The sequence below is a fragment of the Panthera uncia genome (genome assembly GCF_023721935.1).
Source record: "Panthera uncia isolate 11264 chromosome C1 unlocalized genomic scaffold, Puncia_PCG_1.0 HiC_scaffold_3, whole genome shotgun sequence".
Lineage (NCBI taxonomy): Eukaryota > Metazoa > Chordata > Mammalia > Carnivora > Felidae > Panthera > Panthera uncia.
Window position 1 is genome coordinate 50,329,365 of NW_026057584.1, and position 16,327 is coordinate 50,345,691.

The 16,327-nt window shown below is 33.6% G+C and overlaps 1 protein-coding gene across 1 annotated transcript in view; it reads left to right on the forward strand.

Moving 5' to 3' along the window:
* The window catches only part of NCKAP1 (NCK associated protein 1), a 108,456-nt gene that overhangs the window by 64,951 nt on the left and 27,178 nt on the right, over positions 1–16,327 (forward strand). Inside the window, exons 16-23 of the mRNA XM_049615378.1 lie at positions 2,228–2,373; positions 4,321–4,453; positions 7,730–7,849; positions 8,484–8,623; positions 9,449–9,580; positions 12,100–12,318; positions 12,515–12,645; positions 12,924–13,021. Of these exons, the coding sequence (XP_049471335.1) occupies positions 2,228–2,373; positions 4,321–4,453; positions 7,730–7,849; positions 8,484–8,623; positions 9,449–9,580; positions 12,100–12,318; positions 12,515–12,645; positions 12,924–13,021 (1,119 nt within the window). The remainder of the gene's footprint in view (positions 1–2,227; positions 2,374–4,320; positions 4,454–7,729; positions 7,850–8,483; positions 8,624–9,448; positions 9,581–12,099; positions 12,319–12,514; positions 12,646–12,923; positions 13,022–16,327) is intronic.

Sequence of the window (16,327 nt, forward strand, 5' to 3'; positions counted from 1 at the left end):
CTCTAACCTCTTTTTTTTTTTTTTTTTTCCTTCCCCTCCCACCATGGGTTTCTGTTAAGTTTCTCAGGATCCACACAAGAGTGAAAACATATGGTATCTGTCTTTCTCTGTATGGCTTATTTCACTTAGCATCACACTCTCCAGTTGTATTCATGTTGCTACAAAGGGCCATATTTCATTCTTTCTCATTGCCACGTAGTACTCCATTGTGTATATAAACCACAGTTTCTTCATCCATTCATCAGTTGATGGACATTTAGGCTCTTTCCACAATTTGGCTATTGTTGAGAGTGCTGCTGTAAACATTGGGGTACAAGTGCCCCTATGCATCATTACTCCTGTATCCCTTGTTGGCAAGTATTTCAAATGAGTCTTTTTTTTTTAATTTTCTTTTTCAAATGTCTTTTAAATTATCATTTTGTCACCATCCATTTCCTCTGAAATTATTTTCACAGTGATGCTTTAGTTCAGAATTTTTAAATGAGTGTCAATTAATGGAAGTCTTTAGTGACCTCATGGCCACAACAGTGGTTCCTCTTTTTACTCTAAAGCTGATTAAAGGTAATTAAACTTCATTTAAACTTAGTTTATAATAAATATCTGAGTATACTTTGCCATCAGAATATTGCCCTTATTATTCTTTATCCACTCAAAAATGACAAAATATAAAACTGCTTTCTTAGTGAACGGTAACCATCCTTGATGGACCCCTTGCCATTGTAGGGGCTGAGATTTGATTTTTATCTGATTTACAAGGAAAATAATTATTTAGTCTCTTAATGTTTCATGGAAACTGGCAGAAGACATGGGTCCCCTGGGTCAAAGACAAAAGACTTAGCTATTCATTGCACAGGAAGCACCATGAGCATCAACAAATATATGTCATTTTTCTCACTTGCTTTCATGACCCACGCTGGGGGGACCAGATGAATACTATGTATACAGTAGGTTTGTGTTACAGTTAAGGAACACTGAGTTTGATGAGCCCTCCATTTTATTAACAGTAAGCATACTTACTCTTTGATTCAGAGGGAGATATTACCATTCCTCAAATTTGGCAGCTGCAGATACAGTCTTGAGAAATGGCCTGAGTAATGAGTGCTCTGGGTCTTTCATTCTTGGCATATCCAACATGTGTAGGTACATATGAGATCCTTGAAGGAGTATCTCCCCAAAGCAAGCACCCTGGCCATCATTCATAATTCTTCAGTTGCCCACATCTAGTCATTTCCCAGACTTAACTCTTTTAAATTGCCACCATTGTGGATCAGAGCATCATAATCCTGTCTGGATTATTGTACCGCTGCCTCCTGATAGATCTCTGCCTCCTCTCCTGGTCCTTTTCTGTCCACCTCTCCCCCAGTTCTTCTCTCGACTCCCCCACTACATAGAGCAATCTTTCTGAAATAGTAATTGACCACCACACAGAACCTTTGGGTCACCAAAAGGTTTAAATTCTTTAACATGGTATACAGGGGTCTGCAAGATATGATTGAATCTCTTCTGACACCATTTTCTTTTTCCTCTTTTCATTTTAACTGTAGCCATAGTGAACAGTGTTTATTCTGTAGACACCCCTTCTATTCTTGTCCTATGCCTTTCTGGAATGCCCACTATCCACTGACAGGATTTTGTTCTTTGATTTGGTACCTTTATAGTTGAGTTTCTTTCCCTATAAACCTATACTGATGGATTTGGTTAAGTTATATCACCTTATTAGCCAACCTACACTAATTTTTACTATCTTCAGTTTTTTTCCAGAATCCATCAATTAGTACAATGTGTTATCTGGTTTTTAATGATTCAGTATAGTCTAAAACCTCAATGAATCAACATGTACCATACTTATTTTCATCTGAATGTTTCCCATGTATGCTTTCTTTCAAGCTAGACTGAAAATACCTTTTGGTAGGGTTAACTTGACAATTCACTGTTTTATGCTTTTGATACTGTAATTGCAGTTTCCTTTGGGGTTCAAGATGAATGACGCATATATTAGATTTTGTTTTATTGGAAGTAGTATTTGAGTTTATCTGAAGAAATTTTTAATAGGGATTTCAAGTGTGAGTCACTGTTGACAATTTTAAAAAGTTGATGTTATTAATACAGTGTCAAAATAAACATTAAAAAAAATTTTCAATAGTGTTTTTATCCCCCCTGTAGAATGTCAAGGTTAAAATCATTGGCCCATGCTTAAACAACTTTGTTTTTTGCTGTATTTTCACAGGCATATACTAGTGTTTCCAAGGCTTCACTTAGCCTTGCAGATCACAGAGAACTTGGAAAGATGATGAATACGATAATTTTTCATACAAAAATGGTAGATTCCTTGGTGGAAATGTTGGTGGAAACATCAGATCTCTCCATATTTTGGTATGTGGTAATTTTTTTTCAAATCAGAATTTGAAATTTTTAGTATCCAAATATATCTTTGTTGATTGTTTTTATATTAGTGTAGTCCTTGAGACTATTCAGTAATAAACTCTTAAGAATAAAGGGAATAGAAAAAAAAAAAAAAGAATAAAGGGAATAGGGGTGCCTGGCTGGCTCAGTTGGAGCATGCGAATCTTGATCTTGAGGTTGTGTATTTGAGCCCCACGTTAGGTGTAGAGATAACTTAAAAATAAAATCTTTAAAAAAAGAGATTATAAAGGGAATAGTTGACAGACAACTTGTTAACAAAAGGAAGTTTACAAAGTAGAGATTTTATGTCTTTTTTTTTTTTATTCTCTATAAGAGGAACTCTTACTGTTGTAAATTTATGTTTATATTTTTTTTGAGGTTGTAAGAAACTGTCACGTCAGATTGCCTTAAGGCCCTCTTTTGCATCATTAGATTAAGGAAAAAAAAACTTGTGAATCAAGGTCAAATAGAGCAAATGTTGGGAAGTAAATAGCAAGTAATTTCGCTCTGCTGTATTAAATTAGATGTTAATATAATGATGATGTAGTGACTACTACTCCCTCCATTGTTCTCTGTTCTCCTTTGCTCCTATCATAGCCTCTTTAGTTAAATTTAGCGGTTTACATTTTTTTCCCCCTTTCTCCCCACATAAATGTGATTCTTGAAGTAAGGTCATGTTTTTATTTTCTTAATGTCTAACATAGTAAGTACTTAATAAATGCTTGAATGAATAAGGGCACTTGATTATGATCAAATTAATAAACAGTGGGATCAGGATTTAAACTCAAGTATTCTGGCACCAAAGTTGTGCAGTGTCAACTCTATATCTGCTTCTTGGCCTTTTTTCCTGTAGGGAAGCTGATTGGAATAACCCAGTATTATGTCCCTTTATTTTTACAATGCTGAGATAATCTCAGTGGATAGTGATAGTCATTTCTATGTATTGAAAAGCTGTCATTATGAATAGCTTCTCATTGGTTTTATTTTGGAAGATAACTCAGTCCACACTGATTTTGGCAGTTTGTTAGGATAGCTTTAATTAGCAGTATTGCAGAAGAAATAGAAATCACCAGACGGAAGGCATGAGAAATCTCTTAAAGGAACTCTAGAAACACAGTATATCACTGAAACACAATATATCATATGTTAGATATGCAAAAATTTTAAGATTATTTGGAACCCTGCACTATTGTTGGACTTGAAAAGAAAATGGAGCATTTTATGTTTACATATGTTTGAACTACAGAAAAGTTCCTATTGTAAAAGAAGCTACTGCAATTAAAAAGTCCTTTTCCCTTTTCTTGGAAGTAAAAGTACTTTGAGTAGTATTTAAAATTTGTGATTTGTAGTCATATTTAATTAATTGTTATGCATCTTTTCTTATCACATTCTTATTTTGTCTGTTATATCCAAAATAAAGACATATTCACTACTTCTGGTTGTCTTACTGTTCCAAGATGTACTATATTTTACAGACTCATATTCTTTTATGTTTAATATCTCCTAAATCTGGAAGTAATTTAAAATTGATGGGTGTGTCATTGTTTAATTGACAGTGTTTTTCTTTCCTAGTCGTACATAAAATAATGGTGTTTCTTGCAATTGATAATGACTTAGCTTGGATAAAAATTTGGCAAGGTGAGATTTGAATGTCGTATTCATATGTCATAGATATGGTTTATTTTCTGTTTGAGTTTATTTTAAAATTTGTTAATATTCTACAAATAATATTTTTGTTACTCTGTAATGATTGTTGGTGTATGAAAGATACTCTTTGGAAAAATAACTACTCCTCTTATGGTAATAAAGGTTACCAGTTGATAACTTTCACTTACTTGAATCCAATTAAATAAAGTACTATATCATTAAAGTTTTTAACTACAAAAATTGTGATCTAATTTTTGTTTCCTTGTGTAGTTTTTATAGTCGTGCTTTTGAGAAGATGTTTCAACAGTGTTTGGAGTTACCCTCTCAGTCAAGATACTCAATTGCATTTCCACTGCTTTGCACTCATTTTATGAGTTGCACACATGAACTATGTCCAGAAGAGGTAATTTCAGAGTAGTACTGTGATTTGTATGGCATGCAGAGTAAACTAGAACAAATATGTAGCTGGCTGGGTTTCACAAAGTCACAATTACCTAATCTAGCTTCCTACCTACTTTATCTCTGCAAAATCAGAAGAATGTTTGAATAGATTAAAAAAGCTGTTAATGTTTATTTGCATAGATGGATAAATACACATACATATTTCTAAGAACATGTTATAAAGTCACTTGGAATTACATTTATTAAATGGTGGGTCAGGTATTAATATTTATTGTAAAGTTATATATAGCTATCGATTTTATATGCCTACTTTTCCTGTCAAACTGTTATTGAAAAGACTTGAAAATTGAATGTACACATTACTGACTAAACATAAACATGTCAAAGAAGAATTTCACTGACTTGTTAATATGATAGATGTAGTACACAAAATTAATATTTGCTAGTATTTGTAAGACATTCACACAGGCACACATAGTTATTGAATAATTGAACTACTCCATAGTTTATTGACAGCAAGTATCTATCAAAAATGTGTTCAGTATTTCTTCTAATCTTTAGAGAAGAAATGGCACTTTGTAAATGTGGTAAGAATATATATTAAACTTAAATGGTCCATTTCTTTATAGTTTAACTTAGTGTTGAGTCCCTTTACTTAGAACTACAAAACTTGGAGAAGAGAAACCAACAAATTGCAGTAGCGTTATTAATGTCTCTAAGCATTAGGTTGCAGATTGTATTCCAGCAATGCATTGGAAACTGACTCTGAGAAAGGTTAGCCTGAGGGAAATTCAGCAGGGACACCTTTTAGGATTTTTACCTGCAGGGATACCAACACCACCACATTTAATAGTTTTATAGAGTTTTTAGATTTAATAGATATTTTCTTCAAGCTTTATGCCGAAAATACATTATTAATTTTCCTCACCATCATTCCTCCCATTAAATTACCCATGAAGTCCTCTTAGTTTTATTTGTCTGGTATAAAACAAGAATTTGAATCCGTCTTCTACTTTCCATTGCTTTTGTCACTGTTGTAGCTCAAATTTGCAATATTCTTCATATATACTCCTAAATAGTTTTCCTGTCTTCAGTATTTCTGCCTTTAAGATCACCTGATACAATGCCACCAGAGTACTTCTTTCCTTCTTGAAAAATCCTCAGTGGTTCTCCATTGCATGTAGAGAAAGTAAAAATTTCTCAGCCAGGCATTTAAATTTAACTTCAACAATTTGGACTCTATACCCATTCTTTTTTTTTTTTTCTTTTGCCTTTTAAAAAATTGTGATAAAAATATTTTTTTAATAAACATTTAACTTTATAATATAAGCATGTACCATTTAAATTATTTTCAAATGTGCAACTCATTGGCATTAATTACTTTCACTGTGTTGTGCAACCGTCACCACTACCTATTTGCAAAACTTTTATCACTCCAAGCAGAAACTTGGTGTCATTAAGTAGTAATTTCTCATCCCTCAACCCTTGGTATCCTCTAGTCTACTTTCTGTCTCTAAGAATTTACCTATTCTAGGTAGTTTATAAAGGTGGAACCATGTAGTATTTGTCTTTTTGTGTTGGGCTAATTTCACTTAGCATATTGCTGATGCCTCCCAAATTTTTATCTCCAGCCCAGACCTTTGCCTTTAGTTCTAGATTTTCTGTATATTCTGCTGCAGTTTAGGTATTTGTGACCATCTGAAATGTAACATGTCCAGAATAGAACTATTGATTCTCCACATGTTACCCCATTGCCATCGTTCAAAGCCTTTTCTGCCTTTGGCTCTACCTTTATATATATATCCAAATGCCTACTTCTTCTCATCTTTGTCAAAGCCATATCTTTTTTCCTGGATTATTGTTACAGTGTCCTTACGTGGTATCTCTGCTTCTGACATTGTTCTCCTAAAATCTGTCTCAGCACTGTAGCAATAGGGTGAGAGCAGATCATGGAGAGACTGTGACATGTTAAGAGACTTTAGTTGTTTTGTTTTCCATCCAGTCTCAGCATTTCTGAGCCACTTGAAGAGAGTAGTGATACCAGATTTGTATTTTAAATTAAGGCTAGTGAATTTGAAGCAGTGGTAATTTAATGTTCTTTTTTCAGGAGTAAATGATAGCAAGGGGTATGTTTCATCTTTCAAAAGTCAGATTTTGGTTAAATGAAATCCTAAATGTTTATAATTTGAAATCTTTCCTTAAGTAAAGTGAACTAATATTTAATTTTATCTGGCCTGGAGATGCAAACCGTTCAGTTTGGCTTCCTGTTAAAGTTTTAAAGGGCATTTAGAATAAAATACATTAAAGTATCATGAGAGAGCTAGGAACAGTTACATTATGTGTTTAAGTATTTTTATATTCTTGTATATTACATTATTTTAGCATAGAAGTATATGTAAATTATACATTCGTTATGTAATTATGGAAGATCTGTAAGGTAAACTTTCAAAAATTTATCTCTTTGTAAAGTGCTACAAACGTGTAGTGCAAAATTTTATAGCATTATATACTCAACATTCCAGTTACCGTTGACAAGAAAACCCTATTAAATTATTGCGACATCCACCAAAACTAAAAAGATACAGAATCCTGTAGAGAGAGATGGATGGATTTGAGTGAGTGTATGTTTACATATACATATCTAATCTCCTAAAAAGTAAATATAATGTTCTTTTTTTCCCCTGTTGTATTTAGAAAATGCACAGGTTTTTTTTTTCTCTTCTGGGTTGATGGGTTTGATTTTAGAGAGTTGAATGCCTTGTGAATTTCTTTGTTTTACTGACTTGATTTCTAACAATTTTAATTAAATACTTAAGCTTTTCTTTTCTGTTGGTACACTACAAAGTTATTCATTGTGTTGAGATATGTATATATATATGTGTGTGTGTGTGTGTATATATATATCATTTAAGATTAGAAAATATTACTCTAAATCTCTTTCACATCCTTTCTTTGATAGTTTAATATTTAAGAACTGGATGCATAGGACCTTGTGAAACTTGGAAATTACATTAAGTTTTTTGTGTTAAGGAAAATATTGGTCCTCTAAGATCCCCGCAATCATTGTAGTTGTATAATCACCAAATACTTACTTTATGTCAACTGTGTAAATACAGTATGGTAGGTTTGTTTTCCCCCCCCCCCCCCCCAAATCTGTAACATTCCCTACTCCCACTCCTTACTATACAGACTTTATTTTCCATGTTTATTTAAAAAGTACTTTAATTCAAACCACTTTCTTATAACTTTTATTATTGTTATTATTCTGCTTTGACAGCGACATCATATTGGAGATCGCAGTCTTTCCTTATGTAATATGTTCTTGGATGAAATGGCCAAACAAGCTCGAAATCTCATCACTGATATTTGCACAGAACAGTGTACTCTCAGTGACCAGGTAAAAATTCACGTGTTTCCGCAAGGACAGGATGTTTGTGTATGAAGGCAAGAAAATAAGCTGTTAGTTTGTGTGTGTGTGTGTGTGTGTGTGTGTGTGTGTGTGTTAAACTCTTAGTAAATCTCATTACCTCTTCTTGTAAAACTCCATTTTTAGGTTTTTAAAAATTAGCCCATCTTTAGGATTACTTACTGTTTTAAAATCCACCTTTTAGCTTTGTATTCAAGTCCCTTCCTGCTAGCTCAGACTGTCTACTTCACCCTGCACTTGATGCTTTACCAGCTAGTAGTTCTCATTAAATTCTGAACACATCATGTCTTCGCACAGTTTATTCTTCATAGACCTTTTTCCTTCTAGTAATACATTCTCATTCTTTACTTGCCTACTTTGTTTTTACTTATCCTTTAAACTGTAGCCTTTATAGAACCTCTGTGAAGTTTTCTTCACACAAGATTCATCTATTTCTGTTTTCTACCAAGTTGTGCGAGCTCCTTTAGCTAGCTAGGTAATCTACATCTCACTTACACCTCTGTTCTTAGTGCTACATAGTATGGATTCAGCTAAGGTTTGCTTAAATAGTTAATATGTTTTCAAAATAATTGTCATGTAAATTTTCATTTCTTTTTAAATTTAGTTGCTACCCAAGCATTGTGCCAAAACCATTAGTCAAGCAGTGAATAAAAAGTCAAAAAAACAGACTGGTAAGAAAGGGGAACCTGAAAGGGAAAAACCAGGAGTTGAGAGTATGAGGAAAAACAGACTGGTAGTGACCAAGTAAGCCATCCATTTTTATTATATCTTTTTGTTATGAGTAGGAGAATTTTTTCATTTTTTTTATGGCATTAGTACTGAAAGAATGCTAGTAATTGTAAATTCTTCATTTTTCAGCCATTAGTTGTTGTTATTTTACCTTTGTGAACTTGAGTAGGTAGTGCTAATTTCCAAAATACAGATTTTAGATTTTTAAAGAAAATTCATGTAATAGGTAATATTTGTCTTTATATAGTGAGTACTAAAGGCCAAGAATCTGTCTAGAAATCTGTCTAGTAATTTTACATTTATTTAAAATCTAATAATCTGAGACTTTATTTTGGCATGTTGTCATATTAGAACATATATCATTTTTAAAGTGGATATATCAGACTAGATATTATTAAGGGCCATGTGTTTGTTTAGAGGGTAGGCATTGGTGGGCAATAATGAATCAATATTTGTTTAAAGTAGATTTCCTACTACTTTGCTTTTTTATGTTGAACAAGCTATTTGCCATTTTGTAGACTATTTTCTTCCTCTAATACCAAAAATATAGCAAGATTTGGAAATGATTGTCTTTATGAGCATGTAATGAACTTTCTTGTCTATAAAATCAGTAAAGTCATTATTATCTGAATGTAGAAACAGATGAATGATGCTATCTTTAGAAAATTGCTCTCTATGTTAGTAATATTTTTAAAGATTTTGAACTTGTCAGTTTAGGGAAGAAAAATATTGAATTCTGCAATTGTAATTCTCAAATAAGGTCTGATATATTTATAAAATTAATTTTGTATTGCTGTGATGAAATGTTTAACATTTTATTTACTATTAATATTTTTTCAGCCTTGATAAATTGCACACTGCACTTTCTGAGTTGTGTTTCTCTATAAATTATGTACCAAACATGGTAGTTTGGGAACATACCTTTACCCCACGAGAATATTTGACGTCTCATCTGGAAATCCGCTTTACTAAGTAAGAGAGAATATGAACTTTTGTTGGTTCAGCTGATGGGTTTGTTATAGTCTTCATATGTATATGGTGTTTCCTTTTATGAGGAAAAGTATTAGAACTGATGTAGTATCAAGAATAACGAATGGGGAAGTATAAAGAATAGTGAACTGGGAATTATGTTATGCAGATTCTTGTCTCATACTTGTTAGTAACTAGTTGTAACATTGGGCAAAGCAGTTAATCTCTGTGAGCCTTAGCTTTTGTATAAATAAAATGAGAAGACTGGAGCAAATCTGTGTATTTCAGCTGGTAGGTAGCAACCAAGTAGTGTCATGAAATCAGTGTAGAAGGTTGTTGTAGTCAACATTTAAAGAAAGAAGAGGGAGGGGAAGGAAAAGAAACAAGGAAGAATAAACAAACGAACAATAAAGAACCAGTGCACTGTATGTAGTAAATATAAATGTTGCTTCATGAAACTCTTTGCTATGTATATGTATATATGTACTGAGTTGTGATGCTAACTACATATCTTATAGTTGGTCTAGTCAAATGTTTGAAAATATCAGGACTAGGTAAACACTTGTTTTTTCTTTTTTTTTTTAATCTTTTTAAAAAATTTCTTTTAACATTTGTTTATTTTTGAGACAGAGAAATAGAGACAGAACATGAGTGGGGGAGGGGCAGAGAGAGAGGGAGACACAGAATCCGAAGCAGGCTCTAGGCTCTGAGCTTTTACTACAGAGCCCCATGCGGGGCTTGAACTTATAAACTGCAAGATCATGACCTGAGCCGAAGTCGGACACTTAACTGACTGAGCTACCCAGGCGCCCCAACTCTTGTTTTTTCTGAATTCAAATGTATGCTGTTAGGCCAGTAGAATTCTAGACTCTTGAGGCACTCAATCTTAATTAGAGTTTTATAAGTCTTATATATGTTTCTAAAGTTACATACTTGTTAAAGAAAATATTGATTAATTTGAGTAGTTTTTCCTGAAGGCCTTAAAACACTTTATAAACCAAAATTTAGCCAAAGATTTTTTTCAAAGGTTTGTAGTCATTAACAAGTAGTATCTGCGCCATGTGCTTCACAGTGTGTTAAGTTCTGTGAGTAGTAATAAAACAGTATAAAGCTGAGAGCTATAGTTTGTGAGAAGACTTTAACAATTAGAGAACAAAATAGGAGAACATATAAGTGGGCACTAAATTGTGTGTTAAGTCATCACTTGCCTAGTCAGGTGTTAAACAAAGACTGTCTTTTGCTATCCTAAATTAGTAAGGTAGGCAGCCTCACAGTGAAACCCAGAATAGTATTTAGACGAAAGGGACATTACAGCTTCTGGTATTTATTATTCTCTAGTCAGCGGGGTGGTAGAGTTGTGGGTGGAAGATAGAGCTCACTTTTCAGCTCCCTTGTTTTCCTTCTGTAAGTATGTTCTCCACAGAGAAACATGTTCTTGTAACAAAACATCCACTTAGTGATCAGGATCAAGGCAAAGCTGTAAACTTGTTTACGGGGAAAGATTTTTTTGCTAAAACAAATAGCTGTGTTGGTTGGGTTTTACTGATCACTTGAGCACAATCTTAGGACTTTAGGGGTTATATACAAGGATAGCAATTATTGCCTTGAATCCTTGTTTTCTGGGATTGTTTTCTATTGATGGGGTTTGTCATTGTCTTTAAGGATTTATCCTTACAAATACAAGTCTAAGATCTTTATAAAAACAATGCTCAAGGAGTTTTAAAGATGGTAAAATAGGGGTGGCCAATGTAGGAAAAGATCAGAAGGGAAAGTATTTTCAAAATCTGTGTTTCTTTTTAGGCTTTTATAGTTTATTGGGATATAAACCTAACAGAACTGTGTTTCACGTGCTGTGAACGATTAAAGAACAATAAAGTTTTGTTTGTTGCCTTGTTTTAACTGTCATGCATTTTGTTGAGGGGCAGCACTAAGGCAGTTGTGGGTTCAAAGCCTAGGCACACTACTTCCAAACAAAGTGACTGTATTCAGTTGACTTCAGTTCTGAGCCTTAGTTTCTTTTTATCTGTGAAGTGGTGGTGGTAGTAACTACATTGCAGGGTTTTATTTTTTTTATTTTTTTATTTTTAAAAAATTTTTAAATGTTTTTATTTATTTTTGTTACATTGCAGGGTTTTAAACATGAAGGTGATTGATATAAAGCCTAAAAAAATACTAGCACATAACTGTGCCAGATGAGTTTGAGCTATGGATTAAATAGTCCAGTGTGCTTGCTAGAGACAGTGATTCCTATTAAAGGAATTTTTTAAGACCCTCTTTATCCTTAATTCCTTGTTATTATTGATGTCCTTAGAATTTTTAAAATCCTAATTCTACCTTATTGTAGCTTTTGGGTGTTCATTCTTTTTTAAGATGGTTTCTTGGGAAGATAATAATTTCATTACTTTGTAGCAATTAGTATGTTAAAATTAATTTTATTGCATACTTAATATTAGAGATCAGTAGGTTGAATGGCCTATGTACATAAATGGAAAAGTTCATTTCTTATTCCCTCCCTTACCCAGGTCAATTGTTGGAATGACTATGTATAATCAAGCCACACAGGAAATTGCAAAACCATCAGAGCTTCTAACAAGTGTAAGAGCATACATGACTGTACTACAGTCGATAGAAAACTATGTGCAAATTGATATTACAAGAGTGTTTAATAATGTTCTTCTTCAGCAAACACAACATTTAGACAGTCATGGAGAACCAACCATTACAAGTCTATACACAAATTGGTAAGGAGCACATTTAGAAATTTGGATTGATACAAAGTTTCTTTGTGGTGAAATGCTTAGGAAAGTTATTTTTTTATCAGTAAGTGCTCATTTGTGTCATCAGTCATCTTAATGCAGGAATGTATACCATAATTTGAATAATACCATAAACTTTGAATTAATTTCTCCTGGTTATAAATTTACTTTTTCTTCCTAGGTATTTGGAAACTTTGTTAAGACAAGTCAGCAATGGTCATATAGCTTATTTCCCTGCAATGAAAGCATTTGTGAACTTACCTACAGAAAATGAATTAACATTCAATGCAGAGGAATATTCTGACATATCAGGTGAATAAAACCTATGACATGTTTAATGGAGTGAAGAAACCTTGATTTTTTTGGCTTTTCATTGTTAAAACTATTTTCATTCAGTTACGTTCATTCAGTGCATAATCATACATTATATCTTAGACTTACCTTTGCATTTGTGTTCCTTTTGATTCTAGAGACTAGAGATTTTTGCATTAATAATTTGCTTCTATGATGGAACATTCCAAAATGTTAATATTCATTTTCTTAAAGTATTTGCTCTATCAGAGTGTAAAATTAATTACATTTCCTTTCAGAAATGAGGTCGTTATCAGAACTACTAGGCCCATACGGTATGAAGTTCCTAAGTGAGAGCCTTATGTGGCATATCTCATCACAAGTTGCTGAACTTAAGGTAATACAGTCTTTATCAGTTTTAGCTTTGAAACATTGATTCCTGAAAAAACATTTCAAGAATATGAACAAGTCTATTTTGTTAATTACCTTAACCCAACATGAAAATTCTCATGTAAATGAAATTATAGAGCTACAATGGCCTTTCAATTGCATTGTCATTTAATACTCTCTCTTTTATGGATGAAAAAACTGAAAGCCTAGAGAGGTGAAATGACTTGCTAAAAGAGATTGAAAGTCAGATTTCTTGATGTTTGCTCAAGTCTTGATTCTATAGTACCATAATGCTTTTCTTTGAAGGACTGTTCAAAATTCCAGCCAAAGTCATTTGTTTAAATTTGTAGTTTGAATGTATTTTTTCCCACAGTTTATGTTGCAAACATTATTAGGCTCACTGGGTTGTTGTTGGTTTTTTTTAAAGTAATCTCTGTGCCACATGTGGGACTGGTTCAACAGACTCTGAGATCAAGATTTGCATGCTCTGCCAGCTGAGCCAGCCAGGTGCCCCTGGGCTCATTGTTTTTTTATTACTAAGTAATCTTTTAAATTATCTTACACCCTTTAAGGTAGATAAAAAATTTCTTTAGAATGCTTAACATTTTGTTAAGATGTAAAAGGGCTGAAGCAACAGCCTTTTAAATGACTTTTTTAAAGTCTTTTAGAAATATCCCAGCTCTAAGGTGATTTATATTGAATGAGTCTGTATATAACTATCTAGTTTTTGAAAGAATTTGAATTTGAACCACCAAAACTTTATAACTTAACAGAATACAAGAGGCATATTTTAAATTGTGCCCTTTGTGAAATTTTTTGGTGATTACTTGCGCCTTGCATTTTTAATTTAAGAATATGGTAGGTAGCATTGATAAGTAGCTTGCATTTACATAGAGCACTGAGGTCTAAATGTGGTAATCCAATTTACTGAAAACTTAGCAGTTATATAGGATAAGTCAATTCCTGCAAGGTAAAAAATATTTTGCTGAATGAATAAAATATGTAAGTCTGTGACTAAAAGGAGACGTGGTATTACCCAGTGGTTAAGAACTCAAGCTTTTAAGACCTGAATTTCAGTCCTCTCACTTATGAGCTTTGACTTTGAGCAAAGTTTAAACTCACTAAGCTTTTACTTTGAAAGAGTTATATGATACATATCAAATGCTTAGCTACTGAGCATAGTTCTTCATCCACAATAAGCACTGAGTAATTATTACTTGGTATTTTTCATGTTCATTATCCTCTAAGAACGTTCTGCAATTCTTTTATAAAAGTCAGCTTTTATATGTGGGTTTTAAATACACACACTGTATACTTTATATAGTTTTAAATGCTAAACCTTGCAATGACAGTTTTAGTTCTTCACAAGTAATATCGTTCTTGTTTATTAGATTCGTTCCCCTGTAAATACATCATCTCCTTTCTATTCTGTTATTTTTTAGGTAACAGATTTCTCATCTTCAGTTCACTTTCTTGTATTCTTTTCAGTATGAGATAATAGAAGAATTATGGCAAGATATTCTTTTCCTTGAATTCAAGAAAATTTCACTTTTGCCAGCTATTTTTTATTTCAGACTAAATAATAGGTACTTCTGGAATTATTAAGTATTTTGGGTGCTTCTTTGCTATTTAATGTGGTGGATAGAATATTGTCATGTAGTGGTACAGATTGGCTTATTTAGGTCTCTGCGTCTGTATTTATGAGAGTTCAAGGGGATTTGATGTCCTTAACAGTACTGGAAGGCCCCTATAGGAACTGGCCTTTTTGCTTTTCTTACCTTCTTAACTCTTCCAGCCTGGTTGGCCTGCTTGTTGTTACCTCAAAATACTTTTCACTGAAGTATTGTCTTCTCATAATATTTGTGTATTTTTCAAATGTTGCCTTCTCAGAATATCCTTTCTTGACCACACTTTTAAAAACAGCAAGCATCACTTTTTATTCTTTTTATTCACCTTTTTGTGTATCATATTGTGACCTTTCATGTCATGTATTTATGTCACTGTCACAAGAATAAAAACTTAGGGGGCGCCTGGGTGGCTCAGTCGGTTGGGCGTCCGACTTCGGCTCAGGTCACGATCTCGCGGTCAGTGAGTTCGAGCCCCGCATCGGGCTCTGGGCTGATGGCTCAGAGCCTGGAGCCTGCTTCCGATTCTGTGTCTCCCTCTCTCTCTGCCCCTCCCCTGTTCATGCTCTGTCTCTCTCTGTCTCAAAAATAAATAAACGTTAAAAAAAAAAAAAAGAATAAAAACTTAGTTATAAACCCTCTTAAAACTTTGCTAAATCAGTGTCCACACATAGAAGGTACTTGCTAAGTATCTGTTGGATGCAAAAATAAAAATAGGTAGCTTTTTTGACCCTTTGCTTTGTTCCAGGACTTTTCTAAGCTCCTTACATAAAACTGGTGGTATTACCCCTATTTTACAAATTAAAAAAGTAAGATCAAGAACTACCAAGTACCTTCTCTGGGCTCACATGCTTGAAAATGGTGAAACTAAACTTTGAACTTTGAACCTACATAGTCAGTCTAGCCCTAGACCTTATACTAGTCCTGTGCTATGCTGTTTTTAGAAATGAAAGAGATCTAAGCAGTCCTCTAACCCACACTTATCTAATGCAGGAAGGTACACTACATTTCTCTAGGAGGATGATCTGGTGTTTTTGAAAATGAGGCAGTCTCTTCAGTTACTGTATATCTCTAGTTATGTTGAGTAAATATCTGAGTAGTGATTTTTTGATGTGTCTTCATTCTTTTTTTTTTTTATGCTTATTTATTTTTGAGAGAGGAAAAGAGCAGGGGAGGGGCAGAGAGGGAGGGTGGGAGGGAGGGAGGGAGACAGAGAGAGAGAGAGAGAGAGAGAGAGAGAGAATGAATATGAATCCCAAGCAGGCTCTATGCTGCCAGCACAGAGCCTGACACGGGGCTCAAACCCATGAACCATAAGATATGACCTGAGCCAAAATCAAGAGTGGGACAGTCCACCAACTGAGCCACTCAGGCACCCCTGATTGGTCTTCATTCTAATGTCAAGAGGCAGAGATTGCGTTTAACAAGATCACCCTTGACATATTTAAAAACTTTAGTAGTGTATTGCCTTTCTCTTCGCCATGTGAAATATATTCATGTTTAATCTCTCTGTCTTTTATACAAATTCTATCTTAATTGTTTGTGTCATTCTTAGAAAATAGTGCCTTGAACTGAGAATAAACTTCAGCTAGAGATCTGATTAGTAAAGGTACACTTATCCATTGTGGACACTACACTTACTAGTACAATTTAAGATTGCTTTGACACATTTGGTACCTATAACATAA